Source organism: Glycine max, chromosome 7, assembly GCF_000004515.6.
Source record: "Glycine max cultivar Williams 82 chromosome 7, Glycine_max_v4.0, whole genome shotgun sequence".
Classification (NCBI taxonomy): domain Eukaryota; kingdom Viridiplantae; phylum Streptophyta; class Magnoliopsida; order Fabales; family Fabaceae; genus Glycine; species Glycine max.
In genome coordinates this window covers 40393370-40417738 of record NC_038243.2, presented here as the reverse complement: position 1 = coordinate 40417738, position 24369 = coordinate 40393370, and the positions used below count along the sequence as shown (strand labels likewise).

The following is a 24369-nucleotide window of genomic DNA, read 5'->3' as shown; positions in this document are numbered from 1 at the left end:
CAACAACGGCCAACGACATTCTATAAAACACCTAAACCACGTGCCCAACCAAACAGTGCAAGCTAGCTTAGCCATCAGACACATGGCACAATAGTTGCTTTTTGAGGAAAAAACAAACACATAAACCACACACGTGTTGTAGCGGAAGAAGAAACCAAAAGGACAATAAAATGACAATAAACCCAGCAAAAGGCAAACTGTAAAACAAACGTAACTCATTAAAAAACAAAAAGCGAAAGCTAAAACAGACTTGCACAACATAAACATTACATTTTCTTCTCACAGTCAAGCCTAACAACGGAGCAAAAGCAAACTCCAAAACAAACTTCTCAACCAAAGAAAACTGTAAAATCACAGCCATGCACAAAAGTTAGAAAACAAAGCACCAAAGAAGAAAAACACCGAAAAAGAGTTCTAAAATCACCTGGAAAAGGTAACACACATACAAACTGAAAACAAACCGAACGCAAAGACATTAAACAAAAAAACATTACCTTTTCTTCTCACAGCCAACCCAAACAACAAAACAAAACCAAACTGCAAAACAAAAAGGAAAATCACAGCAATGCACAACATAAAAGTTAGAAAAGAAACGACCAAGACACAACCTCACACCTTCAAATCCAGTTTTGCTTTCAAACTTGAAAATGAAACAAACGAAAATGACACAACAACAACCAACGGAATTCCACAAAACACCCAAACCACGTGCCCAATCAAAGAGTGCAAGCTAGCTTAGCCATCAGACACATGACACAACAATTGCTTTTTGATGAAAAAACAAACATTTAAACCACACATGTGTAGAAGCTCAAGCAGAAACCAAAAGGCCAACAAAATGACAATAAACCCAGCAAAAGAGACACGTGACAATTTTCTAAGCAGGGATACACGAGTAATTTTCCTATACTTCTCTTTTATAATATAGGATATAGATTTCTTTTGCATCCAAACAAAATTAATGATTTGAAGATCACTTTTTTTTAGCAAACTTATCCAAATAAAAACTAATTCTAATCATAATCTATTATAACAATAATATTTGATTATACATACAATTAATTATTAAAATAATTTAATTTTCGCGGCTATTACAAACTCATCGGTGCAAAAATTACACTAAAAGAATATAATCATTAAATTCTATACATTAAATTTAATTATGTGTTAATTAATAATTAATTAATTGATTTAAAAAATACACACAGTTTTAGATATATTCGAATTAAATGCAGTTGATGATTAGTGGACAAAGTGAAAACAAAACCAAAACACAAATATACAGAACGGAAAAAAAAAAGTGTGGGGAAACAAAAGAAACGAGATTGTCGAACTTGGTGTTCTTTTGCAACCTGCGAGGGTGCGACTGCGAGCGAGCGAGCGAGCGAGAGAGAGAGAATCGAAGGCGACACAACTTGCATCCGATTCTGAGAAGAAGAAGACGAGGGTTCTCCTCCTGTTCTCTTTCGAATACGTAAGTGCCTCTGATTTCGTTTTTTTTTTCATTTTCGTTACCCTTATCTTTTTTTGATGCGTTTGATCGATCTATCACTTTTCCTGTTTTCTTTCCAATTGAATCCTTTTTTCTTCGTTATTTTCTTCCTAATTTCACTTTTCTCAATCGATTTATTGAAACCCTTTCGAAACTCCTTCCAATTTCGTTGTCGCTCGTATGTGTCTGGTTTTGCACGTTTTCCCACCGTGTTCCTGCATTTGGGACCGATTGAACCGAAAATTTTGGTTCTTTTGTCCTATTTGGGTAATTGAATGGGTGCTGTAGTCTCTTCGGATTTGAGAAGCAGATTAGGGTTCACTCGTGAAAAAATGAACAGTTTTGAACATAAGGGCCATGGAAGCTTTTGTGTCACTTTTTCTTTTTTCTTTTATGATCTCACCATTTTCTATTGTGTGAATGTGGGAGTTTGATTAAAGGTGGCGTTCTTCTTTTCTCTTTTGTTAAATAGAGAGAAAACCATCGTATTACCTAATAGTATTATGTATGTTTGGGTGTTAGTAGCTGGCATTCTAGCATTTTCTCAATCTATGTCTGGTCTAGTCTAGTCATTGGGTTTGTTCCTTCGGTAGGATACCTTGTGGCGAAGAATTTCTCCTTTGCGGTTGTGATGGTGGTAGAGTGAATTGTGGGGGTTTACATGCAAAGACACCGCTCAAGAACTAATGTTAGAGCATACAGAGGGAGAATTAGGAAGGTTTACTGGAGGGGTCTTTGGAAGACATATGTAGGTCAGTGTTGAAAAAAAAGCAGCCATGGCACTGTCACAGTGGAATGGCTTGGCTGATTTTTTGCCAACCACCGTAGACAATATGTGAAGGGAGGCCCACCATGGCGGCGCAATAAGGCACAATGGCGTGTGTTTATATGGTGGAATTTCGGCCTTCCACCATGTTTTGCTATCCGCCATTGATAACACTGATGTAAGATGGAGGTTGCATGTGGGTAAGTGTTGGTCTAGGCCTTGGTGGGGTATGATATTATGGCATTGTGGGATGCTTGTTGGTCTAGGTTCCTAAAAATGTGAATGCATTCCACATTCAAGCAAGCCTCTTGCTAAGTGAATGGGTTGCATGGCTGGGCATTACTGCAAGTGGCTATGGATTATAGAACTGTTTTATCCCCCACTTAATTACACCAGGTTATGGGCTGGCCTGGGGTTAAACGAACTGGGTTTTTGTTGGAAAGCTGCCTTTAATTGTGGTCATCTCTGGCCTGCCTTATTTGCAGCCTCTTTGTGGGCTGCCCTAAATTGAAGCTCCGAGGATGATGTATAGTCCCACATCAACTTGAGATATGAGTTAAATAGAGCTCTTATAAAGCTTGGGCAATCCTCCTCTTATGAGTCGGTTTTGTGGGGTTGAGTTACGCCTTAAGCCCAATTCTAAGATGGTATCAAAGCTATCCTAGATCAGTAGATCATAGTTGTCAATAGCAGCTGTAGCGGCCGCTATAGCGGCGGAGTGACACCCATCCGCGACGGACACGTGTGTATCGGCGTGGTTTTGGGTCACGGCTGGAGCGGCCACTATCGTGGTGGAGCAGCGCAGGTTGCGGAGCGGTTTTTCGCGACGCTACTTCGAAGCACTTGTGGTTCTGAGTGGGTTCGGTGGTTCTGTTCTGTGTTGCTTCTTCTGCTTTGTTCTTCCCAGAGAGAGAGAGAGACAAAAGACTCAGATGTGTGTTTATCCGGCAAACCCTCCTTTTCCAGATGCCCCTTGAAAGAGACAATGCTAAGAAACGATCGATCTCACTTGAAATCGCCTTTGTGAACTTCTCGAGACTAGTTCCATCCGCTCTGGTATTTTTAGTGTGAGAGCGGACGACAACTGCAGTAACAGTGGACGCGACTATTATTAAGACAGCAAAGAGTGACAGCAACACAATCTTTTTCCTCCCGGAAGATCTTAGAGAGTTGAGGCGCGAGGAGCCACCAAGATCAGAGGGTCCCAACCTTCCGTAGTCCATTGTGAAGTGTTCTTTCTATGGAGAGAGAATGAGGGAGCTAGATTGTGGTGATGTGTACATAATGAATGGTGCCCTTTATATAAATGACGGTGCTTAGTTACTTCTACTACTGAGGAGTGAAAAAGTGAGTGTTGTGTGGAGCTTGTAGGTTGGTGTGAAGTCGATGTCGCAGGGAATTAGCTGGCTGCTACTATGTATGCCCATGAGCTAGGTTGAAAAACATAGGGATGAGAAAGGAAAAATAGAAAAGAACCACATTTTTTAGGTATATATGTAAGTAGGGGGTACATAGGGATAAGAAGGAAAAATAGAAAAGAACCAGAGAGAAAGTAACAATGTACGTGATAACAAAAAAATTGAGTAGAAAATGAAAAGGAAGACAATAGGTGAAGGTTGAGTATATGAGTATATATGTGTAGAGGCGAGTTCGTTGACCATGGATTTTAAGCTTAAAAGCAAGGTTTTTAAAATTTGATTGATTATTCAATTGATCAAGGTATTGATTTAAAGTTTAACATATCTAGTTAAATTGTAGCCAAACAATATTAATATATAATAATAATGTTAATAATTAAATAAATATAATAATATCATAATTTTATAATATTAAAAACTTATATATATATATATTTCTGTTTTTGAACACACACATATATATATTATTAATTATTTAACATATATAAAAAAACATTAGAAGCTGTGCAAAAAAAAAAAAAAACATTAGAATAGCGGTCATCCCGCTATCCACTATCCCACTTTTGGGGTCGGCCGCTCTGCTCCATTACGCCGGTATTGAAAACTATACAGTAGATCCATTGTTCATTTTACCATATCAATTTATTTTCCTTTTAGTTTTCTGTGTCAGTCTTGGTGGTGGGCTTAACATGATGTGATCCCTGTATGCAGTGAAGTTGAGAATATCAATACCCAGTTTAGATTCTGTTCCTAACCTCTCTCCCGCAGCCCCTCTGTTTTCTTTCATTGTCCTACATTTTCCTTCATTTTCTTCCCTTGCATGTTTTACATGGATTACAATTTCCACGTTTCTGTTATATTCATGATTCCACATACATGATATTCATTTATTTTTATGTCTTCCAGAATCTTTCTGCTTCATGATGTTGAACAAATGATACAGAATTTATTCTGTGCACAGAAAATCTGGTACATATGGCAGGACTTATGCCTGGAGAGTTGTCACATCATGGAACATCTGATGGCAACTCTGGTAAAAGTTCTATAGAGAAGCAAGAGGAATCATTAGGTCGCTGGTATATGTCTAGAAAAGAAATAGAGGAACATTCCCCATCAAGAAAAGATGGAATTGACTTGAAGAAAGAGACGTATCTGCGCAAGTCATACTGCACATTCTTGCAGGATTTAGGCATGAGACTTAAAGTGTGAGTTTGCTGCTACTGATATTATTATAATTATTTAATTATTACTTTCTAGATTCAAATACTTGCTTTGCGTTTGGGATTGCTCTGAGGAATTTTATGCTTCATCCTGTTGTTTTACTTTTTCTTTCTTTTTTTTCCCTCTCTTTGCAGCCCCTTATTTTCTTTCCAATTTCTTAATAGTAATGTTTTATTTAAATCTTTCCTAAATTATACAGCTGTTTATGTGAATGGTACACCTCACCAATGCAATAATATAGTGCATGGTAATGAAACATTGTGAGCAATGAGCATATGCTTGCTTAATTCTTTCTAAAATTTGGTTGTCTTTTTCTGTTTTACTTGGTTCTGAGATAATCTTATAATTATATATTTAGTATATGCAAGATAGATATGGCAATTACCTTTTGAATGCAGTTGCTTATTTTCACCATGTTGTGAATTTTGTAAATATTTATATCCTGTTTTTGAAATTCTGTTGGAGGTTTACATATTAATTGTAATGTTGGCCCCTGCAGGCCTCAGGTAACTATAGCAACGGCCATAATCTTTTGTCATCGGTTCTTTCTTCGACAATCTCATGCAAAGAATGACCGAAGGGTGGGTTGTTGCACTTTCAAATAGATATTATGTGGGCATTTTACCTCTCCAGAGCTTAAGTTGCAATTTAAATTAGTGTAGCATGTTTGTGTTCTTGCCATTGCGGATAACCAGTATATCATAAGTGTAAATGGCAAATAGAAATATCAACACTATCTAGAAGATGGTTTGTTGTGCAGAATTATTTTCCTTAGTTAAATTTCCAATGCTTGACATGCCTGGTTGGCAGATACTTTGTGGATGGTTTTTGTCTGTAATATTGGTAGTTTCTCCTGTTTAAAAGCATATGCTTGGTTTTGGATTGTTTTTTAAATAAATGAAAACTAGCTAAAATTTTCTTTCTATTGACTTGTGATATGAATTATGAACACCTAGAAATTTTATGGTGTTGTCATATTTTGTCTTCATAAAGTCATAGTGATAAACATAGCTGAGAAACCCAAGCTTTAAGAAATTTGTTTATTTATATGCCCACTGCATTTTTTATTATTTCAAAAGATTTTTGATGATAACTATTCTTGGAAAGGTTGAGTTTGTCTTACATTTGTCTAACTCTAATATACTACACTCTCAATATTGAAAATGTTTTGGGTGCATATTCAGTCTGGAAATTTTTTCTAAAATTCTGTGAAGTTGAAAGGTTGCATGGGGAGTGGTAACCAGAATAACAGAGAATGAAATGAGAGAGAGATGGACCTAAAAGAATGAGTATTGATATTGCTGGAATTGGGCATGAGGAGAGAAGTCCTCCAAGGGAAGTCCCCATGCAACTGAGCAGAGTTCAGTTGTTCTTAATCTTGACCTCCTCTCATTCTGTTCCATCCTTTACTATTTAGCAACCTACCATAACAGAATAACTGTCAACCTACTGACTCCTTTCTGACAAATCTAACTACTGGGCCTTTTCTCACTAGTGGGGCCCTTTTTCTTACAAGAATAAACCTTCCAAATTCTGTCTTTCTCTGCCTGGGACCTAACAGAAATTGTCTAAGGACTTATATATGTTTCAGAAGATGTCTATATACTGAGTGCAGAATTTATTGCTTTTCAATAGGGATTTGTAATCAATAATTTCTATTGTCTGTTTTGCATAATATTATTATTTTAGGTGGGTTTTCTACTTCGCACGAAATCTGGTTTTGAACAGGTCAATCTATTCATTTTTAGTTTAGAGGAAAGTTTTGTAATGGAAGGTGAATGGATCTTCTAAATTTGCATCTTTTGTATCTTACATTTTATAAGTTAATATTTCTGTGAAATTTTTATCATCTATCCCACATTTTTATTCCATTTAACTCTTTTATCTTACATTTTATTTCAAGTTCCAAGTTGCAACTGCTGCTTAAACTTTTCTGTTTAGTGAAGTTTCAAAATCTTTAACACTTCTATGCTTTATTATTTGAGTTCTATAATTATTTGATGTAAGGAGGTTCCTAATTTATATTAAGAGAATGTAGATGTTAAAGCTGTATAGTTTTAAAGATTACTTAATCAAAAACTCATAATTCACTTGATGAACTTTTGCAGACCATTGCAACGGTCTGTATGTTCCTTGCTGGGAAGGTTGAAGAGACTCCTCGTCCACTAAAGGATGTTATTCTTGTTTCTTATGAGATCATTCACAAGAAGGATCCTGCAGCTGCACAGAGGATAAAACAGAAGGTGTTTTATTACTGATGGTGCTTTGACCAGTTCACTCCTATACATCAACATTTTTGACTTAGGATTTAGCTGAATCTTATTGCTGCTGTTAACTCGAGACTTTTTCTTGCCTGTCATCTTTCTCCAATTGTCTAAACTGGACTAGGTTTTTGCCCCCCAATTGCTTCTAGACTGTGAATCCCTCCAACTTGTCAGTTTCTAGCCAACACATCTATGTAGGTTATATGTCAAACATGGTAGCTATGTTCCAAATATTGAAATCCTATAAAATGTTTTTCTGCCTTGTAAATTATGAAAAGTATCAAGGTTATTTTTTTTTATTGCTCAATAACTAAAGTTGAACTTGTTGCCTAGAGTTTTTAAATTTTATCATTAAGGAAATGTTCTTTCCTATACCCCATTCTATTGGATAGTTGATCTGATTCCATCTCCAACTGCCGTATATTGGTAAAGTACTACGTGGTCCCTTTCTGACTTTTTATTTTTTATTTACACTCCTCTTTTATAGTGGTTCTCTTTCCTTTACCCTTGATGTATTTATATTTGTTCAATAGAAATTGTAAATGATGCAGGAAGTGTATGAGCAGCAAAAAGAATTAATTTTACTTGGAGAGAGGGTTGTGCTTGCCACTTTAGGTTTTGATCTGAATGTTCAACATCCGTATAAACCTCTTGTGGAAGCCATAAAGAAGTTTAATGTTGCGAAGAATGCCCTTGCACAAGTTGCATGGAACTTTGTTAATGATGGGTATGATTTGGTTGCCATTTGTTTGAATTTAACTTCATTGAATTTATTTTTTTTAAATATATTTGTTCACACACTGGAAAGTGGCTTTCAGGCTGAGGACATCGCTCTGCCTGCAATTTAAGCCACATCATATTGCGGCAGGTGCCATTTTCCTTGCTGCCAAGTTCTTGAAAGTGAAGCTTCCATCAGATGGTGAGAAGGTTTGGTGGCAAGAATTTGATGTCACCCCACGTCAATTAGAGGGTCGGTGTCATCTCCTCAATTCATTTGCATGCTAATAAAATTGATCTGTTTGGATGGCCTTGTGTTCCCTTGGTTTAATGCATTATGATAATTTCTGCCATTCTCACATCTGGATGGTTTTATCCCTGTTTCCTGATCAAATTAGGAATTTTCATTAGAGAACCCAGTTTATTGCTATGAGTAGTTTAACAATGGGTTGTCCTTTTGTGTGTCTGTATGCTTCTGTATATCCTTCTCAGTTCTTGTGGGTATTTTCTCTTGCAGAAGTTAGCAATCAAATGTTGGAACTCTACGAGCAGAATAGACTTCCACCAGCACAGGGAAGTGAAGTAGAAGGAAGTGCTGGAGGAACAAGAGCTGCTTCAAAGGCTCCTACTGCGAATGAGGACCAGGCCTCAAAGCAAATATCATCTCAAGCCCCCCAGCACTCGTCTGCAGAGAGAACTGTGGTACCACAAAGAGGAACTGAGAACCAAAGCAATGATGGGAGTGCAGAAATGGGGAGTGACATTACTGATCACAACTTGGACATTAGGGAGTCTCAGAATTCAGAACAGTTGACTCAGCAAGATAACAAGAGAGAAGTGTCAAATAGATCTAAATCTGGCACTGAACGAGACCAAGACAGAATGGTTGGGACTAAGGAGGGTGCAGAAGTAGGAAGGAGAGATGAATCAGCATTAAACAATCCTGGCAGCAATGTTGTCCGAAATCTGGAGCGTCGGGAAGGCCCACTAGGTCATTCACCCAATGAAGCAATCAAGATTGACAAGGACAAGTTAAAGGCACTGGCAGCATTGGGAAAGAAGAGAAAGGAACAACGAGGGGAAATGGCATTAAAGAAAGATGTAATGGATGAGGATGATCTCATTGAGAGGGAGCTGGAAGATGGAATTGAATTAGCAGTCGAGGACGAGAAAAATAAGCGTGAGAGAAGGCAGAACTGGTCTAAGCCTGATGGTGAAAATCACCATGGAGAGAACCATGAGGAAACTAGAGATGGGCGACACTTGAGCATGAAGGGGCAGTTTCAGAAAGACATGGATGAAGACAATGCAGAAGAAGGGGAGATGATAGATGATGCTTCGTCCTCGTTGAACAATCGCAAGAGAAGGATGGGGAGCCCTCCAGGTAGGCAACCAGAGATGAAAAAGCGTCTTGATTCAAGTTATCACAATGATCTTGCCGAATAAAGGAACTCGCTGAATAAAGGAACTGGGAAGGGGGAGAGTTGGCTATGTAGGCAGGGAAAGCACAAGGAATGGGGAGCAAAATTATTGTTGAGGTGAATATTCTGATGTCCTTTATTTGCTTATTGTGATTTAGCTAATCGGTTGCTAAAGAATTGATGATTCTGGATGCTCTTGTTTGCCTTATACATTTCTTGTTTAAGGAACGGGATGCCTCAGTTTTGGTAGTGCCATTAAAGGCTTATTATTATTTTTTTTTCCGGGCTGGGAGGGGGTTGTATGAGAACCTTGTGCTATTTATTTAATTTAATACATATGAATATATTTCTGCAAGCCCTGTGATTTGGAATCATTGAGAGCTGCCATCGTCAAAGGTCAAAAATGAATTGGTAACTTGTATATTACGACCTGATCCTAGGCCTTCACTAATGCCCAATAAGTCTATTCGGATACGCAAGCACTTCTAGGAGAAAAAAATAATTTAAGTTTCTCCTTAAGTTAAAATTAGTTCATGCATAAGTTAAAAATTTCATTTTAGAGAAGTTAATATGCCAGAGCTTTTACAAACTAGTTTATACATAAATTAGTCTGTGTAAAACTTCAATTTTTTTTTCATTCTTTCTAGAGGTGTGTTTAGAGAAGTTATCCAAAGAAGGCCTAACCACTTGCCTTAACATCCACCTAACCTGCCAAGCCCGAGAGAATCCTAATTAAGAAGAATGTTGAATTCTTGAACACAAATTTAGCATTTTTTTTAGTTGTTGAGTGACTAACACACCTATATAAGCTAATCCCATGTCTATTAACTAATCCTCTTCAGCCACAAATTTTTGTTTTTGGTCGTGCTTCTTCATAAGTTACACAACCTTAAGATCCAATAGCCCAATTTGTTGGGGCCATCATAGATGTCCAATTTGCTATTGATATTGGTCCCTACCACATTTGCTATTGGCCCCTACACACTTGAGAAAAATACCCTCTTACCCTCTTAGTTCTCCCCCCTCCCTCTTCTCCTTCCCCTTCCCTGTGACACCAACCCATCAACACCACACCATCTCCGCCCCCAGATCTGAACTTCCATCCGTGCCGCGACAAGCGTCTTCCCTGTTGCATGGTGGGGTGGTGTTAGTACAATGACACCGTGGTGTTGTGGCGTGTAGATCTGTTGGTATGAGGTACCATTTGGGACGCACAATGTTGTTGTTGGTATGGCAGTGACTTGGGTGATCGATGATAGTGGTGACATGATGGAAGGTGGTGATCTGGTGTTTGGGTCGTGTAAGTCTTGGTGGTGTTTGATGATGGTTATGGTTGACACTCTCTAATGTGTAGAAGAAGAAGAGGCAAATATACATGGGTATAAAAAATAATAATAGAAACACGATTTTGTTGTTTATTTTTTTTTGCACCCCCTTCGAAAAATAACAAAAATGTGATTCTATTGTACAACTGTACAATTAAATTGTGTTTTCATTGTTCAATTTTTTTGCATCCCCTCCCTAAACAACATAAATGGGATTTCGTTATATAATTGTATAACAAAATTGTATTTTTATTGTTTATTTTTTTTAACCCCTCCATAAACATCATAATCACATTTTCATTGTTTATTTTTTTTATACCCCTCCGTAAGTAATGAAGATACGATTCCATTATACAGTTGAACAATAAAAACATTTTTCCGTAAAAACTGTATTTTTAGAAAAAAAAAATTAAAATTACTTGATAGGAGCCACTAATAATAACTCGGGGTCAATAGCAACTCCCGTCTAATTTTTACTTTTTTGGTACGGATGTGTAGCCCATTATGTAGTGCTTTTGTTTTTTAATGCTAAAAGTGGTCTTTAACCAAAATCAAAGGAAACTAAAGACAGACTCCCCACAAATATATTTAAAAAAAGTAAAGAAAATAACAGAGAGAGAGAGAAAGAGTGGGAGAAAAAAAAAAGTCATTTTAATGCTTAAAACTTCAAAAAGATATTTTGTATAGTAAATACACCCAACAGTACCAAGAAGTAGCAATACATATGAAAATCAATATGCCTATAGGGGCATCTCCCTTGTAAACAAAGATCAAGTCATAAACATCACTAGAAAAACAACATAAAAAGTCCACGCAACCTTCAGCCTCAAAATAGTCCACAATCCAACCATATAACCAAACCCTTCACTTAATGTCAAGTGACATAGATATATAATAATATATACACAACATGTCGTCAATGAGAAATCAATGCTCAAAACCAAATTGATTAAGCGGGCGAACGGCCTCCGCCACAGCTCTCTTCAGTCTCACCGCCGCAGCCCGTAGCCACCACTGTTTCTAGAGTTCTACATCTATCCTATAAAGAGAAATGCCACCAACACACTTTCAAACATATTCTTTTAAACACCCTTTATATTATTGGTTAAAATTAATTAGAAATTACCAAAATCCTGTAAGTCTTTGTAAGTTCTAATAAATTTTAACGAATAACAAAGAATATATTAAAAAGAATGTATTAAAGAATGGGTTGATTGTGCATTTCTCACCCTACTATAAAGTAAAAGTATATAGAAGGCACAACTTGAGAAAATAATGCCACCTTAATTTTTAGTTTTTGTATCTTTTCATGATCTAGGTAGGTATACTAGTATAGTTTTATATTACTAATAAATTAACTAGTAGCATCACCACATTGAATCACCATAGCTGTTCTGGTCCACCACCATGTCCATGTCAAAAATAGGCTTGGCTTGTGATGGAGAGCCACTGTTGGTTGGGCTAGTGGGGCTGTAGAGTGATGCAGTTTGGCGCACCCTGAGGTGCACAGCTTCAGCCTGTGCCACGGCCAATTGGGTCTGCAACACATCAATCTGTTGCTGAAGAGATGAGATGGCCCCTACGCAGCCATACACAGGGTCCCTCACTCTTGCATTTGCTTCATACACCATGCTGCTCACTGCATCTCCTCGCTGATGCTCTGCTAAGTCCTGCAAATAGGTCAAGTAATTAGAAGAAAAATATGCTGTTTTTGTTTTTTAGCAATAGAAGACAGGTTACCAACAAATTTACAATAATTAATGCCCTCTCGTCAATCAATTGAAGTAGCTAAATTAAACCCCTCTTGTTATTAATAGAATTATTGAGAGTCATTCACTTCTGAATATAACAGGAGTTTGATTTCCAGCAGAGTATTGTACTGTTCACTAATAAAAAAATCATATTAAATATGTTTTTTAAGATGCTATTTACAAATATTATTATATGATAATAGTTAAGGATTAATGAAAAAAATGTTTTCTTAAAAATTAAGATAAAAATTAAATATTCTGATGACATTAATGTCACTTTTATAATAACAGTACTTATGTGCTTGAACAGCACTCTTACTTTTTCCTCCCATTTCTCTGATTGAACAACACTTTCTTTTTTTTCTCTTCTTCATATTACAATATATATATATATATATATATATATATATATATATATATATATATATATATATAGAAGTTTGTCTTGTTTGTTTTAAGATACTCTTCAAATTATCTACCGTATTAAACTTTTTAACAAAAAATGTACTTAATTACTTAATATTTATTTTCTAAAAATAAACAATAAATACATTAAATTCTTTTCTTTCACTATTTGTCTCTTTTATTAGGACAAGGAAAGATCACTGCTCAAATTTGTCTCTTTCATCTATATATAAAATACAAAAAAGTAGTTACTCAAGTGAAGATACATGAAAAAAATTAAGAGACAAAGGTTCTTCAAAATTTAAAAGTAATTTTTTTAAAAATATATAAAAGAATCCCCTCTCTATACAAGGCTAGAAAATAGAGATGGTATATTATATAATAAAGAATATTTTTTAAAAAAATTTAACCATTATTTTATATAATATTGTTAGTAAAATTATTTTAATAATAAAAAATATATTAAAGAGTACGCTAACCATGTTTGACAATGAAATAAGTAAATTTATTCCATATATGCTTGATTAAAAAATTTGACAGTCAAAAACAGCTTCACGTGGTACAGAACCCAGGATGTTACTTCAATCATTTCTTAATTTTATGACAAGGGAAGGTGAAGATGATGAGTTTGGATTTGAATTCTTAAACGTGGTTTCACACAATCAAGTAGTTGCTTGTTAAGTTGCGCTTTGTGCTCAATTCTGACTTTTTGCTGCCCAAAACCACGTTTAGAAGCTCCCATTGGGTCGCCCAAGATACGATGTAGAAAGAGATCATACGATCTAATTTCTCAAAAAATTAAATAAATATAATGCCACACATCAACTTTTTTCAATTTTTTTTTTCTCATTTGCCTTATTCTTTTTTATGTTTTACGGAACACACGACAGACCAAAAGACGAGGCTGACCTAATATTGAAATATGAAGGAAATGGAAAAGCAGACAAAGAGATTAGGACATGAAATGTGAGGTTTGAAGGCGCCGAATGCCTAATCTTCTCCACCTTTTCTAATTTTTCAAGGGCTACTTGGAAACTATCAAGCGGGATGATGTGGTTTTTCACAATCGCTTGTCTCAAAAGCTAAAATTCATATACAAAGATATAAGAATAATTCTATATATATAATAGTACTTTTAGAATTTAATTAGATTACATTAACTTTATACTAACATTAATTCAAGTCCATATTCTGATGCTATATTATTGGTGTCTCTCTGGAACTGAATTTTATTTTTTTAAGTAAAGTATAAAGAATAGAAAAAAATGTGATAAGAAGAAAAGATCCTATTAGTAAAGGTGGTCACTCAATTTTTTTAAGAAAATTAATTATTAATAAAATTAAAAAAATACTTTATACTAATATTATTATAATATCAAAAGTTGATTTATTTTTATAATATTTATTTTATAAGTCACCAGTGATTTCTCATAACATATACCAATTAAACTGATTCTTAATGCTTTCTTCATACAAAATCATTTGATAAAATTATATTTTTGGTCCCTTTAGTTGTCTTTAATTTCAATTTTAGTCTTCCTTTAAATTTATTCACGAATTTAGTCCTCAAATTATGTTCAATCCCGTAAATGTGGTCCTCAAACTCAGATTTTGATGTTGGTTGTTACAAAGAAACGTTGACTATCACGTGTCGCGTTCTGATTGGACGATGAAAATGTATTGTTGTTGTCAATGTTCAATCGAATCAGACACATGACAATCAATGTAACCTGACACGTGACAGTCAAACGTTCATGTGTAATAGTCAACGTTTAAATCTGGACTTGAGATCCACATTTACTGGATTGTACATAATTGAATGATTAAATTCCTGAATAAATTTAAAGGAGACTAAAATTAAAATTGAAAACAATTAGGGGGGACAAAAAAATGTAATTTTGCCAAATCATTTTAATATATCATTGTATTATGAATCTAACTATTTTAAAAACTTGAGTAATTAAAGGAAACTTGTATTTTGTTAATATAATGTAAATATTATTTAATTATAATTTGTCATGTATAATAAATTTATTAATTTTATAATAGATATCTTAATAATCGTACTAAAATAATTTTTAATTATATAAAAACTTTTAGATTAAGTAAAAAAGAAAGAACCTGACAATGAAGCATGTTTTTTTAGGCAGACAATGAAGCATGTTAAACCTTAATATATATGACAGTACTGAATTGACTACCATATATTAAGTAACAAAAAAAATATAATTCGAATTTGCGATTTTTCAGTTTTTCTTTTATTTTTTTAAAAAGAAATTGAAAATGAAGCATGTTAAACCTTAATGTGTGAAAGATTCACTTTATGGTGAAGGAAAGCGTCGCACTAGTCTCCAATGTTGATCTCTCTCTCTCTTTCTTTTTTCTTTATACCGAACATACCCTATAAAATTGTTAAGAAAGTGACTTCTCAATGTGCAGTGATTAACAGCCTTACAATTTACAAGTATTACAAGTAACTAATGGAGTTCGTGTTTTTTTAGAGGAAAAAAAATAACTTGATATGGACGTGATTTTTTATATATCAAGGAAGGATCAATTATTTGATAATTATTATCCTATTTTTATAATTTGATATGAAATATGATTTTTATTGATTCACTTATTAAATTATATTTACATATTATCAAATGATTCATATTTTATTATATTTTGAAAATTTATATTATATCAATTTTAATTTATATGAATAACATAATAAATGATTTTTGATTAATATAAAATTTTATATATATAATTTATATAAAAGAAACTTTCAATTCAATGATACATTTTAAAAAAATATTATTCAATTAAAAGTTATAAAATAATATAATAATTATCAAAGTTAAACCAATATAATTTAATCTTTATTCTTTTATATATATATATATATTATTAATTTCCTCACATTTATATATCATGGACACATCAACAATATGTGGTATGTTCATGTCTCCATGGTGTGTAATAGACTAATGGTATTATTTTCCCCCGGCCTAACCTAGCATAAATCTCAGGAAAATTAGTCTTATTTACCACCGTATTCATATTCTTGTTTCGATCTGAATATGAAAATGTTTTAATCCATAGGATAAGAGATTTGGATATATATGAACATAAAAAAGTGGCAAATACTTAACATAACCATAGTGTTAATTATGTTAAATTACTTTTTATAATATTATATTGAAAGAAAAAGTTATTATTTTCTTAAAAATAATCTTATAAAACAGTGTTAAATTTGAATATTATATATATTTCCAATAATTAATAACAAGAATGCACAAATAAGAGAGGAATAATTAAATAATGAACCTGAAGCATCTTGTTGACATTGCTGGCACCAAAGACTTTGTGCACATTTGCAAACTTCTGAGGCTCATCAGCAGGAAAATAAGGAGCAAAAACACAGTCCTGAGCACACCTTCTCCTAAGGAGCTTGCATGCAGCACAGGGTGAGGGTGCACCCTGCTTTCTACCACCATCTTTCATGGATCCTCTAATCTTTAATTAATTATAGTGTTAATTTCCCTTCTTCTAACTATCTATCAACGTCTAATAGGACACGACCAAGAATGGTAGCAGAAGGAGGAGGAGGATTTATAGGCTAAAAATAAAGTTATGAAAAGTGAAAGCAATTAGAAAAGGAAAAAAGACATGAGAGAGGGCGTGTGGTGTGGTGGGGGATGTAGGGAATGGATCTATGGAGGTGGAAGAGTGGCCTGCATTATATAATTAAGGAAAAAGAACAAAAAATGAAGAGCACCACCCAGTACTAGTACATGACTCCATGTACAATTCATTCATGTGGGTCCACCCCATAAATTAAACACCTTTTTTTTTCAGATTTCAATCGACAAACATTTTTCCATTGATGTGACCATTGGGTCCCTAGCAGCTTCTTGTCCCGTTCTGCATTTCGACTGCTTGATGCGTGCGACCCAGAATTTTATATTAACCAATGATCATAATGAGTGTAACATTCCAATTTTTTAAATTTAGATTAAAAAGGATTGCTATTTATAAATAAATAAAATTTTAGAAAAATGATGAGATTTTATAAATAAATAAATAAGAAGATATAATTATTAATTAAAATAATGATTTGAGAGAAAATAAAAAGGGTATTTCATTTATTTGTTTAATAGAAAATAAAATAGAATTTGTTTTTATAAAATAAATAAATATAGAACAAATAATAGGCTGAATACGCTAGGTAAGAAGTTATGTTAAGTTTGACTACCACGTTTGCAACCCAATTTCGAACATTCTCACAGTTGAGAATTTCAAAATCATATCTGAGCTTAGAGGAAAACCCTTCGCATTGTAGCATTTTAATTTCCCGCAGAACCCAAAACTGTTTCGGTAAAACTACGATCTCGGTTTCGTTAACCGTTGGATTTTCATGAAATTTGTATATGTTGTTCGAAATTCAATTGCGCACACTTCCACCGTTGGGATTTTTGAGATAATATTCGTGGAGGGATAAAAAGGAATCGCATGAAGACAGTACAAGTGGTTTCAATCTCTTCTCCGTCTCTCTGACGTTTGGGAATTCTATCGGAGCAGTCAGAGGAATAACAAGGAATCTCAGGGAACCGCTAGAGATGTTATTATCGCTGGCTGAAGACACGTGAGTCCGCTCAGAGGTAAGGATGAGTTATTCATAATTGGGGGTTAGTGAGAACATGTGTAGGGATCCTTGGAGAACTAAATTTGGGCTTATTTTAGGATGTTTATTGAATTATAATTTTTCTTTATGATTATGAATGCAATATTATTGTGTTCTATGTACAAATTGATGTTCTGATGAGAATTGATTGATAAACTTGAGTGCTCTTGATGTCTTTGTGTTTAACCCATGATTTTGATTAATTGATTTTGATACAATTGTGAGAAACTATTTTAGAGGCTTTACATCCCATGTTGTGATAAAATCTTTTGTATAAATTGTTATGTTGAGGTTATGAAATGATGATTCAAACTGTGAATATGTGATAAATTGAACATGTGACGGATGATGAAATACATGTGTATTGAGATGAGATGTGTGTATTGAGTTGTGAACTATGAACTGTGCAATCACACAATTGTAAGACCCTTTAAGGGCGACGAGTATTGTGATGTGATCCACTGTGGGAACCCGACGAGTTAAAATGATTTTAAAAATAATTGAGTAAATGTGTGTATTGCATAGTTCATAGATAAAGTGTATATGATTCATGAGGTGTGATAACATGTTAAATTGAGATTATACCATTGTGATTGGGATTAAGTGTATGTGATAAATTGAGTATGTATATAATTGAGATATATATGTGCATTGAAGTGTTGTGTGCATTGAGTTGTGAACTATGAATTGTACAATCACACGATCATAAGTCCCTTCAAGGGCGACGAGTTAATGCTAAGTCCCTTTTAGGGCGACAAGTTGATGCTAAGTCCCTTTTAGGGTGACGAGTTGATGTTAAGTCCCTTTAAGGGTGACGAGTTAATGATAAGACCCTTAAAGGGTGACGAGTTAAAATTATTTTGAGAACAATTGAGGAGTCGTATGTTTTGTACAGTTCATAGATAGAGTCTGTGTGCTAAAATATTTTCTGGGTTGGACCTGAATCAAGAGGGAGAGGCCCTGACGGACTCTTCGGAGTGTAGGCCTTGGGGGTCACACGGTTTGAGTGCTTCTTTAAGCCTATGTTAATCCCATATGGTTGGAGCATTCTCGCAAAACACTGTGACCCTGACTGGTCTCCCTATGATATTACCTAGTGAGAGTGACTTGACTTATTATTGTGTGGTTTGTCTTGTCATGTACTCCTAGGCGCCCGACGAGGTTTTTCACTGACATGGTACCACATTGCATATAGGCTTGAGTCTTAGCATAACTGTCGCATACGCTTGCTAATTATTTATTATGAAATTGATGTGTTATTATGTCTTGATCGGAGTGTGTGATTCCTGTGTATAGTGATTGATGATTGAAAGGTGTGATTGATGGATGAAAAGTGTGATTGATGAATGACAAAGTGATGAAATAATGTGAGATATGCTAAGTAAATTGTATTTGACTACTATATGTTGTGTTGTTTCCCTCTAGTAGTTAGAAATGTGATAACTCACTCCCGGTTTACTGTTTCTGTTTGGATCCTGTGATGATCTTGAACTTTGTGTTCGGGGGAGCAGATGAATAGGTGGATGACTATGAAGAACCTCATGCTAGAGGACACAGGAACACCACGCTCTGATAGGATGTGACATTAGGATATAGGTTCTATATTAATTGTATGAGACTTAGATGACCTTCTTTGAGTCGAGATGACTTTATTATTTATTTGGACAAGTCTGAATATGATGTAGAAGAAAGTGAATGTGAGCCTTTTACCCATTTGAAAAGCTTGTATTTAAAAATGTTTTAAAAATACTTTTAATTAATATTTGAATTTTTATTCCTTTATTAATATATATGTGAGGGGTAGAGGGTGTCACAATGAGTACTAGGCTTGAGCAAGGAAGGATAACAAAATAAATTCGGATCCTACGCGTACTTATAAAAATATTTATAAGTGAAAAAAATAAAATAATTATTTATTTATTGGAGTTGGAAATAAAGGCAGATATAAGTATTATAATACTCATTCTATTACGTTCCACTCCATATATATATAATATTAATATAATTAAAATATATTACTTAAATAAATATTTATATTATAAATATATTCTTCTATAAAAAATAATTATATTTTCTTAATTTTTTTATTAATCGTAATAGCTTAACAAATAATATATGTATAAATTTACTTCATATTATATTTAAGAATACTGAACTATTATGTATAAATTTATGAATTTGTTAACAAGTTCTTTTAAGATTGTCTTTTAATTATAAATCAATATTTTGTATAGTTTGGTGTTTCAAATTTGTAGTGTAGATTTATACCTATTTAATAACTTATTTGTAATGTTGGATGATTACATTTCTAATGATATTTATTTATGAGTTAAGTTTGAATGAATTAATATTATATTTATTTATTTTTAATACTACCTTTGGTTATATATATAAGAAATAAAAGACAACATTTTCTTGGTCCTAATTATAACAAATATGAGGGGTGAAGATGTGCTCACTTAAGTGACCTAGCCTATGAGGTGGCAATAATGGGCTCGAGTGGTATTCTGACTATACATGACCTAGGCTATGAAGGTTGAGGATGTGCTCACTTAAGTGAGTTGTAAGGTTCAGTGAAACCATTGTACACAAAAGAGTTTGACATGCATCATAACATTTGAGAGTCTTGTTGGAGTAAAATAGACATGAGGTAGATGATGTAGGTCACAATAGGTTTAACTTGGACCTTGGGACTTTTTAGGACCTGGTGTGGATGTTCTATTGACTCATACTAGTCCTATGAGTTAAAACATACTTACAATGTTGGGTAACCCTGACTAGTTACTTGTGAATATCATTTAGGTAGTGCGGTCTTAATCGAAGGCATTGATGTCAATGATGTTTTTTTGGTAGACATGTGCTCTCGGACTAGTTCAAGAGTGTTTTATAATGTGCCAATTTTTATGTGCTCTCGGACTAGTTTTTTTGGTAGACGTTATTTTAAATTTAAATTTCAAATTAAAAGATTACTAGAAAAGTGTTTTATAATGTGCCAATTTTTATGATGGGCCAATTAAGAAATTTATGGGATTTTGATGATTTCAATTTTTGTTTTAATTATTTGACCATTTACCATTAAATCATTTTAATTACTGTTCTGTTTTTATTTTATTACCAACATTTTAATCATTAAATGCCTCAACTAATTCATTTTTTGCATGCTCTATATGAAGTGGCAAAAATATCACAACAAGGGGATTGAATAGTGTTTTCACAAAGATTCAAATTCTTTTTGAAAGAAAACAAGTTTTTCATATAAGTTCTGAAAGAGACAGGTTACGGATTTATAAAAATAGAAACTTGTTAGACTATTGCAAGTGTACCAATGTTGTGACAGGTTACAGATTTATAAAAAGATATCGTCTTCACAGGGACTTGAGTTACTTAATTCCTCCGAATAAAAGTAAATAGTTCAATAGTTATGTACAAATTCAATCGAAATATCATGGGTTTGTCTAACTAATGAAAGATAACTAAAGTAAGTAGAATAACGAAAATAACAAAAATAACAGAATTTAGCGCATCGAAAATATGTAAAATTATGGAAACAATAATAACAGATTTAATTAATTCAAGAAAAATGTAGGATTGGATTTCATCGTTCATACCCTCAGTATCCTAATAAGATTAATATATATGAATTATTTTCTAACATTATTGATGCACACATTAAATTACCTCGAATTGATGCCTCACACTCAAGAATTCTAAGAATATTTACCAAATATTGATCCCTTGCATATGAAATGAATATTCCAGCATTACAATCATAATCTTGGGCTATTTGCAATCAAAACGTTATGCTCTATTCCTAGAAACGTAACGTAAAAAGTAAATTCATTCAGTTCAAATTCTAAGAGTACTTTCCAGTCAAACTTAAAATTCAATTTCATGAAATTAGTGATCAAATAGAATCAAGCATTACAAACATAATGAAATCACCAATTATGAGTATAAAAGATTCATAACTATATAAAATATCAAAAGAGATACACAAGGGTAGGAAAATTACATCCAATCCATTGGAGAAACTAGTCAATCATTGCGTAGAGCACAAGATTAACATGAGAAATGACGAAGGATGCGATCCACGATCACAACTCTGTAGCACCTGGTGCAACATGTTTTTAGGCTAAATTGGAGCGGGAATCACAACTATGGCATAATCATTTAGGCCATTTAAGCTATGATGGCCTAAAGACACTTGCTTCTAAGCAAATGGTGAATGGGCTGCCCACTATTTCAGTTACACAAGAATTATGTATACACTGTTTGACTGGAAAACAACATCAAAATTCCATGTCAAAGAAGAGTCTATGGAGAGTTTCAGAGAAACTTCAACTCATTCATGCTAATTTGTGTGGACTGATTCGACCTTCATCAAACAACAACAAGAAGTATTTCCTAAGTTATATTGATGACTTCTCACAAAAAACTTGGGTATACTTTCTACATGACAAGGTAGAAACTTTTTCTCTATTTAAAAGTTTCAAATCACTGGTAGAAAAAGAAGTTGGAGGAAGCATTATCTATCTCAGGACAGACAGAGGTGGAGAGTTAATTCCAATGCATTTAAAGAATTCTACAAAACTCAAGGTATACAGAGACAATCAACAACAACTTACACACCTAAGCAGAATGGAGTTGCTAAGAGGAAAAATAGAACCATCATGAATATGGTTCGGTCTATGTTGACAGGCAGGCGTGTTCTAAAAATTTTCTGGCCAGAAGCAACTAAGTGGTGTGTCCATGTTCTAAATAGAACTCTCACAACATCAATACAAGATAAAACCCTTGAAGAAGCATGGAGTGGAGTGAAGCCATTTGTGGATTATTTTAGGGTGTTTGGATGCATTGCACATGTCCATACACCAAACCAACTACGAGTAAAGCTGGATGATAAGAGCAAAAAGTGTGTTCTTCTTGGAGTTAGTGATGAATCAAAAGCCTACAAATAATTTGATCTTGTTAAAAATTGAATCATTATCAGAAAAGATGTTGTATTCGAAGAAGAAAAGTGTTGGAACTGGGAGAAAATTGAAGGCACAAATCAGCAAAAGAATCTGGACTGGGATGATAGAGAGGCATATGAGCATAATGTTGAGGAAGTTGAGCAAAATGATGCAGGAATTTTGGAACCACAAGCTGTAATCTGCACAATTACCAAGTATATGAAATGCTGAAATCAATTTCGATGATCCTTTGTCCAACAATAATATTGCTCAAGGGAGGGCTAAAAGGCATAGAAAAGAACCGGTTTGGATGGCTGACTATGAGAGAGGAGATGATCTATCAGATAATGCTATGATGGTGACAAAAGATGATCCTGTGACTTATGAAGAAGCTGTCAAGAGTAAGACATGGAGGGATGCAATGAAAAAGGAGATGGTAGCCATAGAGAAGAACAAAACTTGGGAACTAACGAATTTGCCAACAGGTATGAAACCAATTGGAGTCAAATGGATATACAAAACCAAACTCAAAGAAAATGGAGAAATTGATAAGTTCAAAGCAAGATTAGTTGCTAAAGGGTATGCACAACAGTATGGAGTGGACTACACTGAGGTATTTGCACCCGTTGCTAAAATGGACACAATACGCATTCTTGTATCCATATCTGCTCAACACGGCTGGAGTATTTATCAACTGGATGTGAAGAGTGCGTTTCTTCATGGAGAACTCAAGGAAGAGGTATATGTATGACAACCCATTGGCTTCGTGAAATTAGGAGAAGAAGAAAAGGTTTACAGATTGAGAAAAGCATTGTACGGGCTTAAGCAAGCACCAAGAGCATGGTACAACAAAATAGAGACATATTTCCTATGCAATGGCTTTGAGAGATGTTTTTGTGAACACACACTGTTTACAAAGTCAAAGGGAGGTAAAATTCTAATTATGAGTCTATATGTTGATGATCTAATATACACTGGAAATGATGAAAGCATGTGCAATGATTTTAGATCATCTATGATGCTGGAATTTCATATGATGGATCTAGGGCGGATGAGATATTTTCTTGGTATAGAAATCTTGAAGAATAATCATGGAATCTTTATGTGTCAAAGAAAGTATGCCCATGATGTTCTGACTCAGTTTGGTATGCAAGATTGCAATGCAATAAAAAATCCAATTGTGCCAGGAACAAAGCTATCAAGAAATGATGCAGGAACTAAGGTGGATGCCACACAATTCATACAAGTAGTTGGAAGCTTAATGTATTTGACTGCAACTAGGCCGAATTTAATGTATGGAGTCAGCCTGATTAGCAGATTTATGGCCAATCCTACAAAGACACATTGGTTTGCAGCCAAACGGATACTAAGATACTTGAAAGGAACAACAGAGCTTGGTATATACTACAAGAAAGAGGAGAGCACTAATGTAGTAGCATATACAGACAATGACTTTGCTGGAGACATTGATGATAGGAAGAGTACCTCAGGTTTTGTGTTTTTCTTAGGGAATGAAGCAGTACCATAGTCATCTAAAAAGCAACTAGCAGTATCACTATCTACAACGGAAGCTGAATACATAGCTGCTGCCTCTTGCGCGTGTCAATGCATTTGGATTAAGAGAATTATGGAGACTCTCGGTTTTAATAGTTGTGATCATATGCTAGTTTTGTGTGACAACAACTCTACAATCCAATTGTCAAAAAATCCAGTTTTCCATGGAAGAAGTAAACATATAGATGTGCACTTTCATTTTTTCAAGAGATCTTGTGAAGAATGGGAGCATTGAACTAAAGCACTGTAGTTCACAGTCTCAAGTTGTGGATATCATGACCAAACCGTTAAAATTGGAGCAGTTTTTAAATCTCAGAAGCATGTTGGGTTTGATTGAAGCATCAAAAGTAAACTAGATGCTGAGCATTTAGTTTAAGGGAAGGAATGTTAGTAAATATTTATTATTTTTTT

General features: G+C 34.2%; 4 protein-coding genes across 6 annotated transcripts; 3 read left to right on the top strand and 1 right to left on the bottom strand.

Moving 5' to 3' along the window:
- The first annotated feature begins 1244 nt into the window (after nucleotides 1-1244).
- Nucleotides 1245-9654, top strand: LOC100803349 (cyclin-T1-3). 3 transcript variants are annotated; one of them, XM_003529395.4, is made up of 7 exons: nucleotides 1245-1474; nucleotides 4583-4881; nucleotides 5397-5478; nucleotides 7006-7140; nucleotides 7713-7888; nucleotides 7980-8131; nucleotides 8396-9654. In XM_003529395.4, the coding sequence occupies exons 2-7, from the start codon at nucleotides 4652-4654 to the stop codon at nucleotides 9322-9324; spliced, it is 1704 nt and encodes a 567-aa protein (XP_003529443.1). In that variant the 5' UTR covers nucleotides 1245-1474; nucleotides 4583-4651; the 3' UTR covers nucleotides 9325-9654. The 3 variants fall into 3 exon arrangements, with proteins under 3 accessions (XP_003529443.1, XP_006583940.1, XP_006583941.1); XM_006583877.3 differs by having other exon boundaries at nucleotides 1262-1474; nucleotides 4638-4881; XM_006583878.3 differs by lacking the exons at nucleotides 1245-1474; nucleotides 5397-5478 and having other exon boundaries at nucleotides 4742-4881.
- A 2061-nt stretch (nucleotides 9655-11715) lies between these two features.
- On the bottom strand, nucleotides 11716-16507 carry LBD31 (LBD domain-containing transcription factor). The gene is made up of 2 exons (NM_001354003.1): nucleotides 16096-16507; nucleotides 11716-12294 (listed from the first exon to the last, which is right to left on the bottom strand). The coding sequence occupies exons 1-2, from the start codon at nucleotides 16270-16272 to the stop codon at nucleotides 11992-11994; spliced, it is 480 nt and encodes a 159-aa protein (NP_001340932.1). The 5' UTR covers nucleotides 16273-16507; the 3' UTR covers nucleotides 11716-11991.
- A 6207-nt stretch (nucleotides 16508-22714) lies between these two features.
- On the top strand, nucleotides 22715-23155 carry LOC106799319 (uncharacterized mitochondrial protein AtMg00820-like). Its single transcript, XM_014777526.1, has one exon. It carries the CDS (start codon nucleotides 22715-22717, stop codon nucleotides 23153-23155), a length of 441 nt encoding a protein of 146 aa, XP_014633012.1.
- Nucleotides 23156-23347: 192 nt separating this feature from the next.
- LOC102665404 (uncharacterized mitochondrial protein AtMg00810-like) lies at nucleotides 23348-23932 on the top strand. Its single transcript, XM_006584362.1, has one exon. It carries the CDS (start codon nucleotides 23348-23350, stop codon nucleotides 23930-23932), a length of 585 nt encoding a protein of 194 aa, XP_006584425.1.
- Nucleotides 23933-24369: the final 437 nt, after the last annotated feature.